This window comes from Oculina patagonica, chromosome 8 (assembly GCF_052425735.1).
Source record: "Oculina patagonica isolate OP01 chromosome 8, crgOcupat, whole genome shotgun sequence".
In the NCBI taxonomy this organism is placed as follows: Eukaryota; Metazoa; Cnidaria; class Anthozoa; order Scleractinia; family Oculinidae; genus Oculina; species Oculina patagonica.
The window spans coordinates 22,557,812-22,574,128 of NC_135765.1; the positions used below are offsets into that span (position 1 = coordinate 22,557,812).

General features: G+C 37.9%; 2 protein-coding genes across 2 annotated transcripts in view; one reads left to right on the plus strand and one right to left on the minus strand.

Moving 5' to 3' along the window:
- The window catches only part of LOC144661917 (uncharacterized), a 459,725-nt gene that overhangs the window by 342,374 nt on the left and 101,034 nt on the right, over positions 1-16,317 (minus strand).
- LOC144661928 (V-type proton ATPase catalytic subunit A) overlaps positions 1-16,317 on the plus strand; it is a 20,049-nt gene continuing 3,732 nt past the window's right edge. The window contains exons 1-14 of the mRNA XM_078522641.1: positions 1-16; positions 108-201; positions 329-372; positions 825-909; positions 1,589-1,654; positions 3,118-3,161; positions 4,547-4,648; positions 6,422-6,559; positions 6,650-6,706; positions 7,301-7,395; positions 8,114-8,276; positions 8,925-9,033; positions 14,613-14,735; positions 15,408-15,586. Coding sequence (XP_078378767.1) covers positions 14-16; positions 108-201; positions 329-372; positions 825-909; positions 1,589-1,654; positions 3,118-3,161; positions 4,547-4,648; positions 6,422-6,559; positions 6,650-6,706; positions 7,301-7,395; positions 8,114-8,276; positions 8,925-9,033; positions 14,613-14,735; positions 15,408-15,586 — 1,302 coding nt within the window. The 5' untranslated portion in view covers positions 1-13. The remainder of the gene's footprint in view (positions 17-107; positions 202-328; positions 373-824; positions 910-1,588; positions 1,655-3,117; positions 3,162-4,546; positions 4,649-6,421; positions 6,560-6,649; positions 6,707-7,300; positions 7,396-8,113; positions 8,277-8,924; positions 9,034-14,612; positions 14,736-15,407; positions 15,587-16,317) is intronic.

Here is a 16,317-nt window from a genome sequence, read left to right on the forward strand (position 1 = left end):
TATCATTTCCAAGATGGTGGGTGAATTTGTGATCTGTTGTGTTTTTATCTTTTTAATTTACGTAGAATAATTGAACTTGGTTTTGAAAATCGCTTTGTTTTACACAGGCCGGAGCAATGGATCTCGCGAACAAGCTGCCTAAAATCAAAGATCAGGAGAAGGAAAGCAAGTTTGGCTATGTTTTCGCCGTGTCAGGACCCGGTGAGAAAGATCACGATCAGACAGCTTCATTTAATATGCATCGCAATTCCTCAACTCTTCCTTTCCTATATAAACTTTCATATATTCTATTTTCGTGATTTAATAAGCCCTCTTTTGTTTTATGTAGTTGTGACGGCGGAAAACATGAGCGGGGCTGCTATGTACGAATTGGTAAGTCGAAATTTAAACGAAAGTAAAGCTTTAGTCTATCAAACAGTAGGCTTAAGTTATGTTTGTAAACCGATCATGGGTTGTCAATATTTGTATTTAAATTAACTTACTTACTCAGAGAGTCCTGTAGAGTTAATACAAAGCTACTCGTTCGCATTTAAACCCGCGTCGGGCCATTCCATATTTGCTTTTTACAAAATAATTGATGTAAGCCTTATGCCGCCGGATACTCGACGTACACCCCACCCCCTAGGGATTAATCCATAATCTATTTATCTCTAAATAATTTATTGTTAATTTATAATCCATGTACACCTCCTTTAAAATACCATAACATGTATTTCTCAACACTGACTGGTAACAATAACATAATTAAATATATGCCAGTTTATTTCGCACAGAGTTTTCAGAACAAAGCAAAATTAATTTTAAAAGTCTTCTCTTTAATCCAGGTTCGTGTTGGCCACAGTGAGCTGGTTGGAGAGATTATTCGTCTGGAAGGTGACATGGCAACAATCCAAGTATATGAAGAAACTTGTATCCATTATACACGTAATCATAGATATTTGTGCAGTGTATTTGTATAATCATGCACAGTTGCCCCCTCAAATAGTTGTTAAGGTTGGTGGCCAGAAATTGTGTTTTGTGTTTATGTACACAAACATGTACATGTGTTCATAGCTCCTGACATGAAGGTCGGAGCCAGGTTAGACTAAATTACAAGTACCTTAAAAAACCTGACCCCAAAGGCTGGGATCGTTTTGGTCGGCGTCAAGAATAGAGAACTCTGGGCTAGACTGACACCCCTCCAAAACCATGGCTAAATCTGATTGGCCGTAGAAAAAATGTTTATTTAATCGTCCATTTCGTTTGCAATCTCCAATTCGTGGTTCCGGTTTGATTGTGTGCATTAGCTGTGCAGAGCAGTTAAGGATTTGGTCTCTCCTGACCCAAAATGTGCCAACTCTGGGAACTACAGGGTGGACTGCATAATTATGTGCATGATGACAAGTCTGACTCGAGTAAACTAGACTAGACTAAACTAGACTAGATTATACAGCTTTCCCATTTTAATGGAACTCCGGTGATCAATCCTTTTACAAAAAAATACAGATATTTCTGTTGCTCTTAGCTAAGTAGAATAAGCATCACAGGTTTTATAACTAATATAAGCGAAAGCAAAGTTAGTTGTATTCCTTGACAATGATGTTTACAGCTGGTGTAACAGTTGGTGATCCTGTGCTTAGGACTGGAAAGCCTCTCTCAGTTGAACTGGGTCCAGGTAATGTATCAGTCAAATCAAAGGTTCAAAATCCCCCCCCCCCTGCCCTCCAGGGCAACCCCCCAGACATTTGAATTCTTGGAAAATCTGCGTTCAAATTCCCGCCTCCCTGGGCCAAAAAGCCGTTCAAATGCCCCACTACAAGCCAATTTTCAGTGATCAAATGTCCCCACCCCGGGGAAAAATTAATAGACAGTTTAACAGTTAACTGTTTTAACTGTGTAGCTTCTTATTCTCGTAAAATCCTATCTGTCTACCAGTTTTATAAATAGACCACACAATTTTTTCCTCTATTCTAATTCAAATTCCCCACCCCCTATGTGGTCAGATCAAATTCCCCACCCTGGGAAGACGTTGATTAACAAATTCCCTTCCCCCCAGGAAGGCAAAGGCGTCAAATGCCCGGGGTATGCCCGTGGGCGGGGGGGTGGGGGGGGGCAGGGGGGTTAGTTTGAACCTTCAATTTGAGAGAAACATAAACAGAGCAAGTCTGTCGGCCGGGCTTAGTGGCCCATACCTCCAGAGATTATTCCGGTTTTCATAGCATAAGAGACTTAAATAATTTTTAAGCACCTCTTACCTCTTCCCAACCCCACCCCCCCACACCTACATTGTAGCCTATCACAGGGTTACCCTCTCTAATATTAAATTCAGTAGTACCCATTTATACACCTGGGTGGAGAGAAGCACTGTGAGAGTAAAGTGTCTTGTCTGAGGACACAGCTCAGTGATCCTGGCCAGGGCTCGAACCTGGACTGCACCCCAACCATATGAATTAGGCCAATGTGTCTTCTGTAGTACCTTGTACATGTGCAGTGTACCTGCTTTTTTGTCAAAACTGCACCTTCCATTGGGTAGGTAAAGCACGCTGTCGAGCCAAGTATCCCACAAGCCTTAAGCAGCTAGGAAAATTTCTACTCCCCCCTGGATGGGATGCTAGTCCATAACAGGGTTACCCCAAGCAGTAAATTCACTGTTACCCATTTATACACCTGAGTGGAGAGAGGCACTGTAATGAGAGTAAATGTCTTGCCTAAGAACACAACGCAGTGCCCCGGCATGGACTGGTCTCGAACCTAGACCGCTCGATCTGGAGTCCAGTGTACTAACCATTAGGCCACCACACCTCCCATTGGGTCAGTACTCAAGTAGAACCCAAAAGATGAACCCCATAACTTATTCCTATTCTCCCTCTCCAAATTTACATACCATGCATGACTCACAGTCCATGCATGAATGGACTTGATATTGTTTTTGATATGCTGAAGTTCATGTACAGTACTGTGAAAAAGTACATACATGTATCTAACCTCTCTCTCAGCTTGAGACAAGTTTCGTTTTTCTCAAAATTAATTGTGTTTCTCTGTTTAATAATTATACACTCAGTGAGGCGCAACTTGAGAGAAATGATAATAAATGGATGTATATACTTACCTTTTAACCTGTCTTTTTATTCTAAACAGGTATTTTGGGAAGTATTTTTGATGGAATTCAGAGACCACTTAAGGTCAGTTTATTAATAATAATCGTTACTGACAGTATAAACTTTTTTCCAAGAACAAACTTTTCCCATTAATATAACAACTTACAAAAAATAAATTATATTCTGACATACATGTTGTTGATAGAAAAGAATGTTGTTTCAATTTTTGTGTGTACAATGTATTTCTTAGAACTAACCTTTAAAGAAATCTTTAAGGGCGCATTCGTTTTGAAATATTCCGGAATAAGATTGTATTCCAGATTATATGCCGGCTATTCTGCTCCTACATGTAGGAGTGGGAATGTAAATCCAAGAATTCCAGAATGAAAAGAGCAGCCAAACCTACGCTAACAGCGCATTACTTTAAATATTCTTATTCTGGATTGATCCCAAACGAATGCGCCCTAAAGCCTGGTTTTCACTAGCGACGCAAGCACAAGCGCAATCACGCAAAGAGTACAAATTTTGATCCTTGTTCTTGTGCTTGCTGCAAGCACAAGCACAAGCATAAAACTGCATACGCTTGTGCTTTTGCTTGTGTTGAAGCTGTTTTCATGGTGAAATAAGAGCTGTTATTCTTGCGCTTGTGCTTGCATCGCTAGTGAAAACCAGGCTTAATAATCAGCAAGAAGATATACAATAAAAAACTCGCATAATTATATACCAGGTTCTTATAGGTTCAATAGGTTCTTATTTTACAGAAATGAAGGCACAGATGAAAATTTATACAGAAATAGAATTAGTCTAGACATGGGCATGCATGCTAGTATACTTTTGAAAGATAAATTTACTGTATGGATATCATTCATGGATATTATTTAATACAGCAACTTATTCCATATTGTATATGGTATAATAATGTGCTGATCTAGTGCTGATCTGCTGATCTAGCTAGTGCCTGCAGTGTCAAACAAAAATGAAAGACTGAGAACTCTTTTCAAAATAAGAACCTATTAATATTATTTTAAGAACCTAAGTAGCCTAAAATCCCACTTAACATATTTTCTTGATTAAATGCTGGGTACCAAACAACCCCAGATAAGGTGGAGTTGAAAATAGTCCCCTCTGGTATATATTTGAAGTATAATAAGGTGTAGTTGGAAAGTATAAGCAAAATATATATTTTTATCAAAAACAATGAGTAAAAGCCTTTGCTTAATGAGCACTGGGTCGAATAAACTGTCAAAGTCAAATAAATGCCAGGTCCACCAGGCCAAATTTAAATAAACGCCAGAGGCATTGAACCAAGAAATTACAGTAATACCATTTCTATAAGAACCTAGTTAGGCAAAGTTGGAAAAGTCTAGGTTCTTATAATTATGTGGGTTTTTACTGTAATGTTAAATTTTGGTTTCAAGGTTGCTGGGGTTGAGCTATCTTCCTGATCCAATTAAATTTTCCTTTGTTAGGATATTAATGAAATGACCGAAAGTATTTACATTCCTCGTGGTGTCAACACTGAAGCTCTTAGTCGGAGTGCAACGTGGGATTACCAACCGCAAGGCTTCAAGGTAAGTTTTAAATTAACAATAAGACTACGAGCCCCAGGTACTACTACTATTCGCTCATAGAAAACAAGTGTGAGTAGTCTAATTGTTTAAGTAGAAACTCTTAAAGGACTGCAGTCCAAAACCTACAACTTTACGTACTTATAAGCCAAAAATGAAGAAAAATTAATCTTTAAATGAGTAACTAGCGCGCAATCGTTTTCTATCAGCAAATAGGAAACATTATGAGAACCAATCAGATTTGCAGATTTTCAATAGAACACAGCTGAGTTTCTACTAATTCACCTTACAATGGCTTTCAAACAATTATCACAACATGTTATAGTAAATCCAGCAGTTCAAAGCTCTCTGTTAGTACCCACATGAAAATACATGTGAAGACTTCATTACTGCCACTATTTCTCATCAAGCTTTCTTGTTATCACCAAAATAGTAACTTATTATTAAGTAGACTTCTTTGAAATTTGTTGGCTGTAAGGGATCATAGAGCATTTCTCTGACTGTGATTCTCATTACACAAAAAATTAAACAAAAAATTTGAACAACTTTAGGTCCTTTTAACCAGCCTAGCTATATATGATTATACAGTAGTGCACACTCAACTTGAAGTTTAAACTTTTAAAGTGTTTATGACACGAAATATTTTGTCATAGCGGCGAGCGGCCAAAAGCCCAAAAGGTACGTCACGTCACCTTTGTGATGTCTACTTGTTTGATGAATTTTCAAGATGGCTGAGAGTGCGACATTTCAGAGGCAAAAAATGACAGAAACATTTTTTTTGGACAAATTTTAACTATGAATTCTTTATCTAAGCATATCAACGAAAGAAAAAAGCCAATAAAAGATTTCGTGTCATATACACTTTAAACATTAAACTTTTTTAGCTGCATACAGTTAAGGTAAAGTCTATGTGGAGCCTAGTGGCCCAGCTTTGCAGGGCTTATCTGTTTCTTGGGATTCATCAAAATTTTGCAAATAGAATAATAGAACCAAATAATAAATTAATTGGTCTGGCTCTCTGCACACATTGCTGACCTATGATCTTGGAAAACTGTCTACCTTTCTTAACACCATACTTTAACAATAGAGTGTTTCTGTCGAGGAACTATCGGCTGATAGTTGCCCCACAGAAATTTGATGTTCTTAAAACAAATATTAGCCCGAGAAGCAAAGCTTCGAGGGCAAATATGCTAGTTTTAAGAACATCAAATTTCCAAGGGGCAACTATCAGACCGATAGTTCCTCGACAGAAACACTCTATTGTCTTTATTGTTCACCACTAAATTTTCTTCCGCGCGCACATACAAAAACACGCATCGTGAATTATTTTTACTTTTGAGGATAAAAAACTCAATTGAAAGCCGAAATTTAACAAACGAAACAAAACCAGACGAGAAACCCACTAAATGCAGTAAATTTGGTTGGGTTTTTTTGTCTGCAGGCAGCTTGTTTACAAAAAAACAGTCAAGGGCGGTCACTATCGATCCGGGCATTTTTCACGGGAGGGCACTATGGGCCGATAGTGCCCTCCGGCGGATGGGCACTATCGCGTCACGTGTTCAATTTAAACCAATCAGAATCGGAGAAAATTTAGTGGTGAACTATAATAAATAACATCAAATTTCCGCGGGGCAACTATCAGCCGATAGTTCCTCGACAGAAACACTCTATTGTTAAAATAGTGCTAGATAATTAACTAGCCTTCTGCATGCGTTGCAGACCTATAATGCAAGCCGACGTACTGCCCTCATTACACCCTTTTGTGTTATTATTTAGATTGGAGACCACATGACAGGAGGAGATATATTTGGTATTGTACATGAAAATACTCTGCTGAAGCACCGGCTTGCTCTGCACCCAAAGGGTCGTGGAACTGTCACTTACATTGCACCACCAGGAAATTACAATGTTACTGTAAGTACCTGCTTCAGGAAGCCTTGTAGAAAAATTTTTGACAAAAAGATGCAATACTTGTATTGAAGGTCTGCAAAAATCTTTCTACAGGATGTTGTGTTGGAAACAGAGTTTGATGGAGAGAAGTCGCAACACACTATGTTACAGGTTAGTTTGTTGTTGGTAGGTTACAGGTTAGTTTGTTGATTAAAAGCCATTTGTCAAAAGTGTCCACCTCTCAAATGAGCATTTAAGTGAATTAATTTTGTTTAGAAGAAGTAGTCTATTAGTTGGCAGTCTCTGTGAGGTAACTTATCACTAAGTTCAAGTAACATTTAAAGCATTTTACCGACTGATAGGCAAACATGATTACAGTTCAACAGTGGCTCTTCATTCAAACTCCAAGCTACATATACAATGGGTATATTTTCAAATGTTTTAAGTCACTACATGTAAAAGCACAACCTAGTATTCTATAGCACAATGTTGGCTCAGTTGAAATGGTCACCTATGGCTTGAACCCCCCCCCCCCCCCTCCCAAAAAAAAAAAATAAATAAATAAATAAATAAACAGAATCAGGAGTGATGCGAAGGAAATAGATGTACCGGTAGCTTAAAAAAAATTCCCTACGTCCATCTCATACCTACGGTAATTTAAATTACAGGCATCCTAGCAAGTAACATTTGTATGTTATTCTAACATGTGATGTAATTTTTATTGTTGTGTGAGCTTGATGAAAGTTAATGTTACTAATATTTCAGATTTGGCCTGTGAGACAAATGAGACCTGTTGCAGAAAAGCTAGCAGCTAATTACCCACTGTTAACAGGACAAAGAGTGTTGGATGCTCTTTTCCCGTAAGTAAAATTAATCTGTTTACTATGATTTCAAGATTTGTGCATGTATGGCAATTCCACAGTTTCTCAGTACAGAGTTCTGCATTTATTAAAATCTAATAGGCAACGACAAAACTGAAATCGTGAGGACTCTATCCAATTACAGTTAAAACAAATCTCGAAATCAGTAGAAATCCAGAGTTAATAATGGTAATAGGACTGAGTGGAGTCTAATTCGGTCTGTAATCATACAAGTGATGAACAAAATCGGACGACCGCGAAGCAGGAGTCCGATTTGTTTAATCACAAGTATAATTATAGACACAATTGGAGGCACAAAGTCTTGTTACCAATTAATCAAAACTCAGTTTTGCAAAATTTGAGAATAAAACTAACCTTCGGTTGAATACTGAAAAGTATAACAGTCTACTCAACAAATGCACAACTGACAACAGCGCGCGCAAAATAACAGCCGGTGCTGTCCAATTACAAGCATGACCCGTACACTGTCCTATTAGTGCTCAAATCGGGCTGCTGATAACCAATCACTTTCGAGAATTTTGTTATAGTTTTGATTAGAAGTGAAATTGTTTTAGTATTACCCAGTAGCTTATTTATTTTTTGAAACTATTTTGGCAATAATGCATGAAAAAGTGAGCAAAACGTAAGGGCTATTCATCAGTTAGCTTTTGTTAACTTAGTGATCCACGTTCTGATGTTGGTTGTTGTAATACTTCAGGTGTGTACAAGGAGGAACCACAGCTATCCCAGGAGCCTTTGGTTGTGGAAAAACTGTTATCTCCCAGTCCCTCTCCAAGTTTTCAAACTCTGACGTCATCATCTACGTAGGATGTGGAGAAAGAGGAAATGAGATGTCAGAAGTATTGCGAGATTTCCCTGAGGTAAATTGACTCTGTGTGTTAAACGTATATGTTTTACACCTCAAAGGAATAAGGATTCTGCTGCAGAACATTCTTGTTGCTTGGCGCCGACCACGTGACCAAAAGAAACGGAGGCTCTGGGAACGAGAATGCTTGGCCACCATCAGGTCACTGAAATTTACGAGGGGATATATTGTTTCCTTGATGATTTTTATTTCAAGTGCCCCATATCCTCTCCCTTTGTTTTCGTTGTTTCAAATGTAAAAGAGCTACATGGCTATAATTTAAACTCAGTTCTAACAGGCTCAAAAACCATTCTCCTCAATCTGTTATTATTCTTATTATCTTGAAGTGGATTCAAAGTTTTTTTTTTTTTTTTTTTTTTTTTTTTTTTGAGAGACAATTTTGATTCATCATTTTTGGATTGCTTTTTTTAATGTTGTGTTGCTGCCATTTTCAAATTTTTTCGCGTCTTCATGAAAAATTCCAGGAGCACTCGCACGATTTTCTTTGAGTGCCCTGACTCGTGCTTCTAAAGTCGCTTCTAAGAAGAAAATTGACGCGATATTTTCTTTCTTGAGACGACTGGATTGAGCAAAATTCAGCCATGCGTAAAAATGTATGACATGTAGTATTGGTTCAAATCCATGTTTGTTTTCACTTTTGCAGCTAACAGTTGAGATTGGTGGAGTAACTGAGTCTATTATGAAGCGTACAGCTCTTGTCGCCAATACCTCAAACATGCCTGTAGCTGCTAGAGAAGCTTCCATTTACACAGGTAGGGCAGGGTTTATACCTTTCAAGATTCATTTCCTTTCTATTTTAAAGACTTTTTGTCGAAGTACACACTTATCTTGTGATTCGTTGCTCTTCAGCTCCCCAGAGACGGAAATTGCTCTGAATTGTAATTTGTAGTGGACGTTTTTCGTCTATACAAAAGTTTTTATCCTTTTACAAGCAGTTTGTGCATGCTGCTACAATCTTGGACAAAACTGTTTGAAACAAATGCATTTCACGCATTTTTCACAAATGTCCTGTCTGGCCTACCCTGGGTGCCAGACGTTTTTCTTGCGCGGTTTCCGGTGTCAATCATGTCTTTATTGTGACCGCTGAAGTATGCCTGGCCTGTATATATATAGCCTTGGCTCCTAAGTGAAGCATAGCTCATCCACAGTTTTCTTCCACTGTTCTCTGTCTTGGGCTTGGTGTTCAATTTGGGTCCATCGTAGACCTATCTGCCGCAGTTCTTTTTCGGCTGATCTTCTCCAGTTGTTTTTTGGCCTTCCACGATTTCTCTTTCCTTGAGGGTTCCAGAAGAGTGCCTGTTTAGTTACGCTATTGTGTGGTTTCCTTAGCGTGTGTCCTATCCATTTCCACTTCTTTCTTCTGATTTGAATCATCATCTTGTCTTCCTGAGTCCTTGCCCATAGATCTTCGTTGCTGATGGTGTTTGGCCATCTTACACCAAGGATGTAGCGTAGGCAGCGGTTGACGAAGGCTTGGCCTGTAAGCGGGTAAAAGTATTTTATCCCCCTCTCCCCCTACTCAATGTTATTTCTTGAGGTTTGTGGTTTGACAGGTTTTCGACAGGCTTTGTTTTGAAAACACTACAACATTAACAACATTGAAATGGAGGTAGTTGCAAACTGAAATCTGTTAGCTAAATTAGTTGAAATTTGCTTAGTGTTTGAACAGTTTTGTCCAAGATTGTAGCTTTAATTCCTTCATCTACAGTGTAGCTATTTAAAGCATCTTGTGAACTGGATTTTACTCTGTTATCGTTTTCAAAGTGCTTTGCTTGGTTATGATGACCTAGTGAAGACAATAGAACCGCTGTTTTCAACTACCTATACTTTTGGTAAGCGGTTTTGAAAAATGCGTTTGTATTACAAACCAATGTAAAAAGCAATCCTAGTTTTTTTCGTTGTTTTCTTTTGGATGGACTGACCAAAAGGTTTAAAAACTCTCTGGTTTTGATCAAAAACATATTAATAATAATAATAATAATAATAATAATAATTATAAAAACAATATATAATTATAATAAAAACCTTCCCAAAATCCTTTGCAACTGAAAAATCGTCAATGCCAAATAACTTGGTCAGTTTGAAGTCAGCAGGAGCAGTACGTCGTATAAAAATAACTCTTACCATAAACTACTTCTTGTATAAGTCGTAGGTTGATGACGTCATTAGTCACGTGACTTTGCTCAGAAGTTCGTTTTTGCTCACTGTGACGAAAATAGTTTATTACTAAAAAAGCAGTCATTGCAGTTTGAAGCACATTGGTGTGAGGCATTTTGGACTGCCCAGGTACCGAACAAAATATCAAAATTAAGGTAGCTATGCACAATTTTCAAAAAATGGGAGTCTGGGTACAAGTGCGTATCTGGCGTTGCATTAAATGCGAGGAAACAAGAAAATACATGTTGGTAGACACTTATTTGTGAAGTAGTTTTTAATTAATCTAATTGTTATGACGTCATCGCTCACGTGACCAGAACGGATCACATTTTTAAATTTGCTTGAAAACTTTACTAGAACCTCTCTCTTAGGATTTTTTTGAGCAAAGTTGTAGTTTTTTAAATAGTGTTTTGAAAAATGACCATTATTACTTTTTCGTGAAAAAGTACGGCAGTAAAAAATACAATTGAAAAGTTTGTTGGCTTCCTACTTAACGACCATTTGCATTTGAAATAAAAGAAAATTTTGCCAAAGGCTTGAGTGTATCCTCTTTATTATAGCGTTATCAGTTTGTTTTCATTGTTATTGCTTTGGGCGAAGTTGAACGTAATTTCTTTCAGACAAAGGAGTGGCGCTTGGGGAGAGTTTTAGCTGTGCCCCCCCCCTGCTTGCGGATTCCCCGCGGTCCGTATTGCGGGCGCATTTTCAAAATGGCGTCGATCGATTAGTGTTTTGATTTTGCAATTTCGAGTTCTATAGGATAGTTTTGTCAATGTTCTTTCTTCTTGACGCGATCACGAGTCCCGAAACAAAGAGTATTCGATATCCTTGATTTGTATTCCCGATACTGGAGAAGAATATGGAATGAGGAGAAACGGTGGAAGCTTTTCGCACAAACATTTCTAACAGAGACTTAATACAGTGATGACCTGAGGTCCCTTCAGCTGCTTCAGGTAAGCGTTTCTCATTGTACTATAATTTCATTTTGAAGACTGGCTTAAGCTTATGTCTTCGGCGTTCATGTGAAGATTTATAAAAGTGCTAAAGATAGAATCGTACTAAAACTTAGCTGGTCTTAGCTCACTGGAATTAAAGCCGAGCTCGGCGATAGATCTTGTAGATTTTGAGGCGATAGTGTCATAGTAATGTCACTCAGTTCGTCTAGGCATGTAATTTCTATTTATATTTGTCATCTGAATGTTAAGCTACTTCAATTTAATAAGAATCGCATCCTTTAATTATTTATACGTGAGGAAATGTTTGTCAAAATATTGACCATGTGGTCATTTCCGGCCGCAAAGAAATAAATGAGACCATTTCTGAAGTTTAAATTTGTATCTTTCCATGATGTGTATTGTATTGCCAGACATAGATTGACGTTTCTTTTGCATTTTGTTGTATACAGGTAATTTGTGGGATTATTAGAATGTCTAAACAGGATTTACAGAATTCAGAACTGAGGACTTTCTGAATTACTGGTGAGTTAAACTATGGATTATAACAAGTTCAGGCAGTTATTGATCTCTTCAGCCAATCTCAGCAATTCCCATCCTCCTCTCTTCACACATTCACTACCTGAGAAATTTTTAAAAGATCTACTTTTTGACCAGACATTTGCCTACGTTATAAAAAAGCTGTTTGACATTTTTTAAGGCATGTATTTTCAGTTGTTGGATGGCCTTAAGTAGCATTTTAAACTACAGCTAGCAATGTTAAATATTTGTTGTGGTTTAATTTTATTTTTGGTTTAAAATTTTTCAAACCAGTTTGCTTTTTATTTCCTTTTGTTTCAGATTATGATAATGAATATGAGACAATAGAAAATCAAACTGGTTTGAAAAATTTTAAACCAGGGATAAAATTAAACCACAACATATTCAAATGAAGACTGACATTTTTTTTTTGCAAAATTATGATTAATAAAAGGAAGGGTGCCAAGAAAATTGATTTCTTCCTGGCTTGACCCAGGTAGACTGTGAAACCATTATATGCTTGCCCAAAGTCCCATATTTCTCTGGAAAGATCAACATCAAAAAATAAAAATCCATAAATGTCATTTGGCTATCTAGCAAGTGGAAAAAATTATTGAATCCACTAGCCCAAAATGAAAGCAGTCAGGTTTTTTTTCACACACTGAAAAAAGCCATTTAATAATTATACAGTCTGCATGCTGGAAAAATAGCAATTTCATCAAAATAAACAGTTTTTGTTTGTTTTGTTTCTATTTTCAGGTGACTTGAAGAGTGCAATGGCATTCCTCTTACTGACTTAGTCAAAATGAACTCAAAAATACACATTGTGTTAATGTAATAAAATTGTCACATGATTGATTCCCACATGTTGCCAGTTTAAACCTGAATATACTTTAGTGACATTATTTTATAGCTATTTATGTAATATGAACATCCCAGAACCCAATAAGGCTACATGTGAATACTGACACTTTATTACATGTAAGTTTTGAAACCATTCTGGGTTCATGACAAAACTATTTTGTTTTGGCATGATTGTAGATTACCCAGGCACTTTTTTTGCATAACTGAAATGACTGCCACCACAGTCCGCAGTCACCATACAAATATCAAAATTGCATGCTGAACTGATTTTAATGTCACCGCAGTCCACAGTCCGACACAAAAAGTTTGGTGTTTAGATTGCCTGCCACTGCGTAGTCACGCATTTCTTGTCTGTCACTGTGGTCCGCAATCCCATAGTGAACATATGGGACAGAATGTTTTGTGTTTAGAGAGGCCTACTTATTCATTTCGGTTAGCCTGATATGCACTTTGGTTAGCCTGTTCACGGTAAGCTATCTATATTTGTAAGGGCAACACTATATATTGTTAACATGAAGAATTCTGGGTACACTACGGACTGCGATTAGGTTGCTTGCGGTTAGCCTTTATATTGTGTTCAGGATATCTACTGTTCTGAAATCCACTACGGGACTGCGGACCGAGGTGGCAGGCGATTATAACATTTACTAGCATTTCTTAGAATCGACTACGGGACTATGGGCCCCGGTGGCAGGCGATTAGCAGACTTTGTATAATTTTCAAGTAAAACACTATGGGACTGTGGACCGCGGTGGCAGGCAATTATAACAATTTCATTCAATTTTGATCAATGGACTTCATGACTGCGGACTGCGTTATGAGTGAAATATAACTTAACAAAAACATTTCACTGCGGACTGTGGACCACGGGAGCAGATGAATAATGACCGGGTATTCTTCAATTGCTCCTTAGTTTTAATAAAAATAATGAAATTACAGAGAATTTACAAAATTATTATCGCAGACCATAAATTTACTCTAGCGCAGGCTAAAGTGTCTTCAATAGTGTAAAGGTCGGGACAACTTATGCGACTTGACAGGTCGCGGAGACAAGTTGCTCCATGTGTACTGCTTACAACTAAGTCGTTGCAACAAGGTGTTTGTTTGGTGCACAAACAGCGAATTTGGAAGAGTGGGAATGCAAACTAGTTTTCCATATTCAATATGGCGAAAATACATGACGCACTCTCAAACCAGTTTGAATTTGTGCAACACGTCGCAGGGACAAAATTCTGTTGCAGCGACATAGTTTGTCGCATGTCACACTAGGCGACTGTCGCCGCGACGTGTTGCAGCGACGTGTCGCCTAGTGTGTCCAGACCTTAATGGCAGTTTAATTATAATGTGTGGTTCCAAAAATATCCATACCTACCCCAAGGATGGACCCTTCCGACCCCCTGGAATTTTTAGTTTAGCTTCATACTTTATTTTAAAAATTTGGGCTATTGTGCCCTCCCTCCCCTTCGGAATTTCCATTGACCATCCTTGGGGTGAGTATCGAATTTTCTGGAAGCGTACAATGTAAGCATTTACTTATATAAGTAAGCTGCAGATTTATACAGACTAATCTATTTTTTTAATCTTTTCACATTTTCCTGTTTTCTATGGAATATATAATTATATATTGTTTTTACCGGTTTCACTTGTAATAATAATAATAATAATAATAATAATAATAATAATAATAATAACTTTATTTATCCTGGAAAACCGGTCATATTCAAATATACGAGTGGACTAGTCTTATTCCCATGCAACCTTGTGTCGAATCTCACGGAATAAGGTGATAATCTCATTGTACAAGGATACCAGTAAAACCAGTATTTCTTGTCCAACAGGTATCACGCTTTCAGAGTATTTCCGTGACATGGGCTATCACGTGAGTATGATGGCTGACTCCACTTCCCGTTGGGCCGAGGCTCTTCGTGAGATTTCTGGTCGATTGGCTGAAATGCCTGCAGGTACAGTACAACATCACCTCCATACTTATAATGTTTATCTTGGCCGGTATAGAAGAGTTGAAACGTGTTCTTGGTTGTTAGTATGTACATACAGTCGAAGCGCTCCCGGGAATAAGAAAAACTATTCAGAACACTTTCTGCCTGTTCAAAACTAGAGCTGGTCGTTTACGAGAATAAGCTCTCAAAAATGACCTCACGCCGTAGCCATAGAGGGTGGTCGCTTTCCAGAGCTTTTAACAAAATACTTCACTCTCCGGGCATCATTCTTTTCTCATCAGTAAACCATCTTGAACTTTTTTTAAAAAAAAAAGAAAATTGTATCAACGAACATTATTAGGCAATGAAGTGGTCACGGCAATTACAAGAGTGTTTGACTTCTGACAGTGAAAGAGGATGTGGCGAGCTTCAGGACATTTCCAAACAGAAAACGCGCATACATGTAAGAGCCACAGCAATCATAACAGTGTTTTAACTAACCTGAACTGAACTGAACTAAGCAAAGCTAAGCTAAGTTAAGTTAAGCTAAACTAAAGTCAACTCAACCCAACTCAACTCAACTCAACTGATTCTGACAAGTGATCGGTGACCCGAGACTCAAGGGTTACGCAAGTTCTGGTTGCAGTGCGGACATTGCAGTCACGTGTGACAATCGTTTGTGTTGTTCATTCACAGATAGTGGTTACCCAGCGTACCTTGGTGCCCGACTAGCTTCGTTCTACGAGCGCGCAGGTCGCGTTCAATGCCTCGGTAACCCACAGAGGGAGGGTAGTGTTTCAATTGTCGGCGCAGTATCCCCTCCTGGTGGAGATTTCTCCGATCCCGTGACGTCTGCTACATTGGGTATTGTTCAGGTATATAAAAAAACCAAAACCACTAAAAATGACTTTTTCTGGTTTTTACGCACTGTAAAAGTGACTACTTTACTCTTTTCTTAGACGCCATTCGATTTGGGTTTCATTTTTCCAAGCGTTTTATTTGAGCGCGTATAACATAGCTTTCAAAAACTTCAACATTGTTGTACACTCTTTTTTTTTTTTATAAGAATACAGTTTTTCCGACCCAGGCTGAATATTCTTATTTTTCTGCCGATTTTAGGCTGAAATATTCTTACAAACATTCTTAGAAAACACCGTTTGACATTTCCATTTTAGCAAGTATTGGGTAATCAATTATAAGTGTTTGGTGTCCAGAACTGTATCGTGTTGCATTGTGGACATGTGCCATTGCTTTTCGTTGCAGCCTGGCCGTTTTGGCTTTAAACAAAGCTTTCCTCACAGGGATAAAGTGACGGAAACGAAAATACCTGATTTTGTTTCAACTGAAAACTATATTCTTTTCAAAGTCTCAGCCTCGGGTTTATTCTTAAAATATTCTTAAAAATTCGCAAATTTCAGCCTCGATATTCTTTTAAACTAGATTCTTATAAAAAAAAAAAGAGTGTATGAATATTTAATGTTGCGTTAAAAATCGTCTCGTATAACATACCGTCCCACGACAGTGTTGCGATAAAAGTTGTCTCGTGTAACATAACTTTTAGGCGTAGTGTTCAACGTGCCGCTATTGAGTTTAACCCGATTTATGC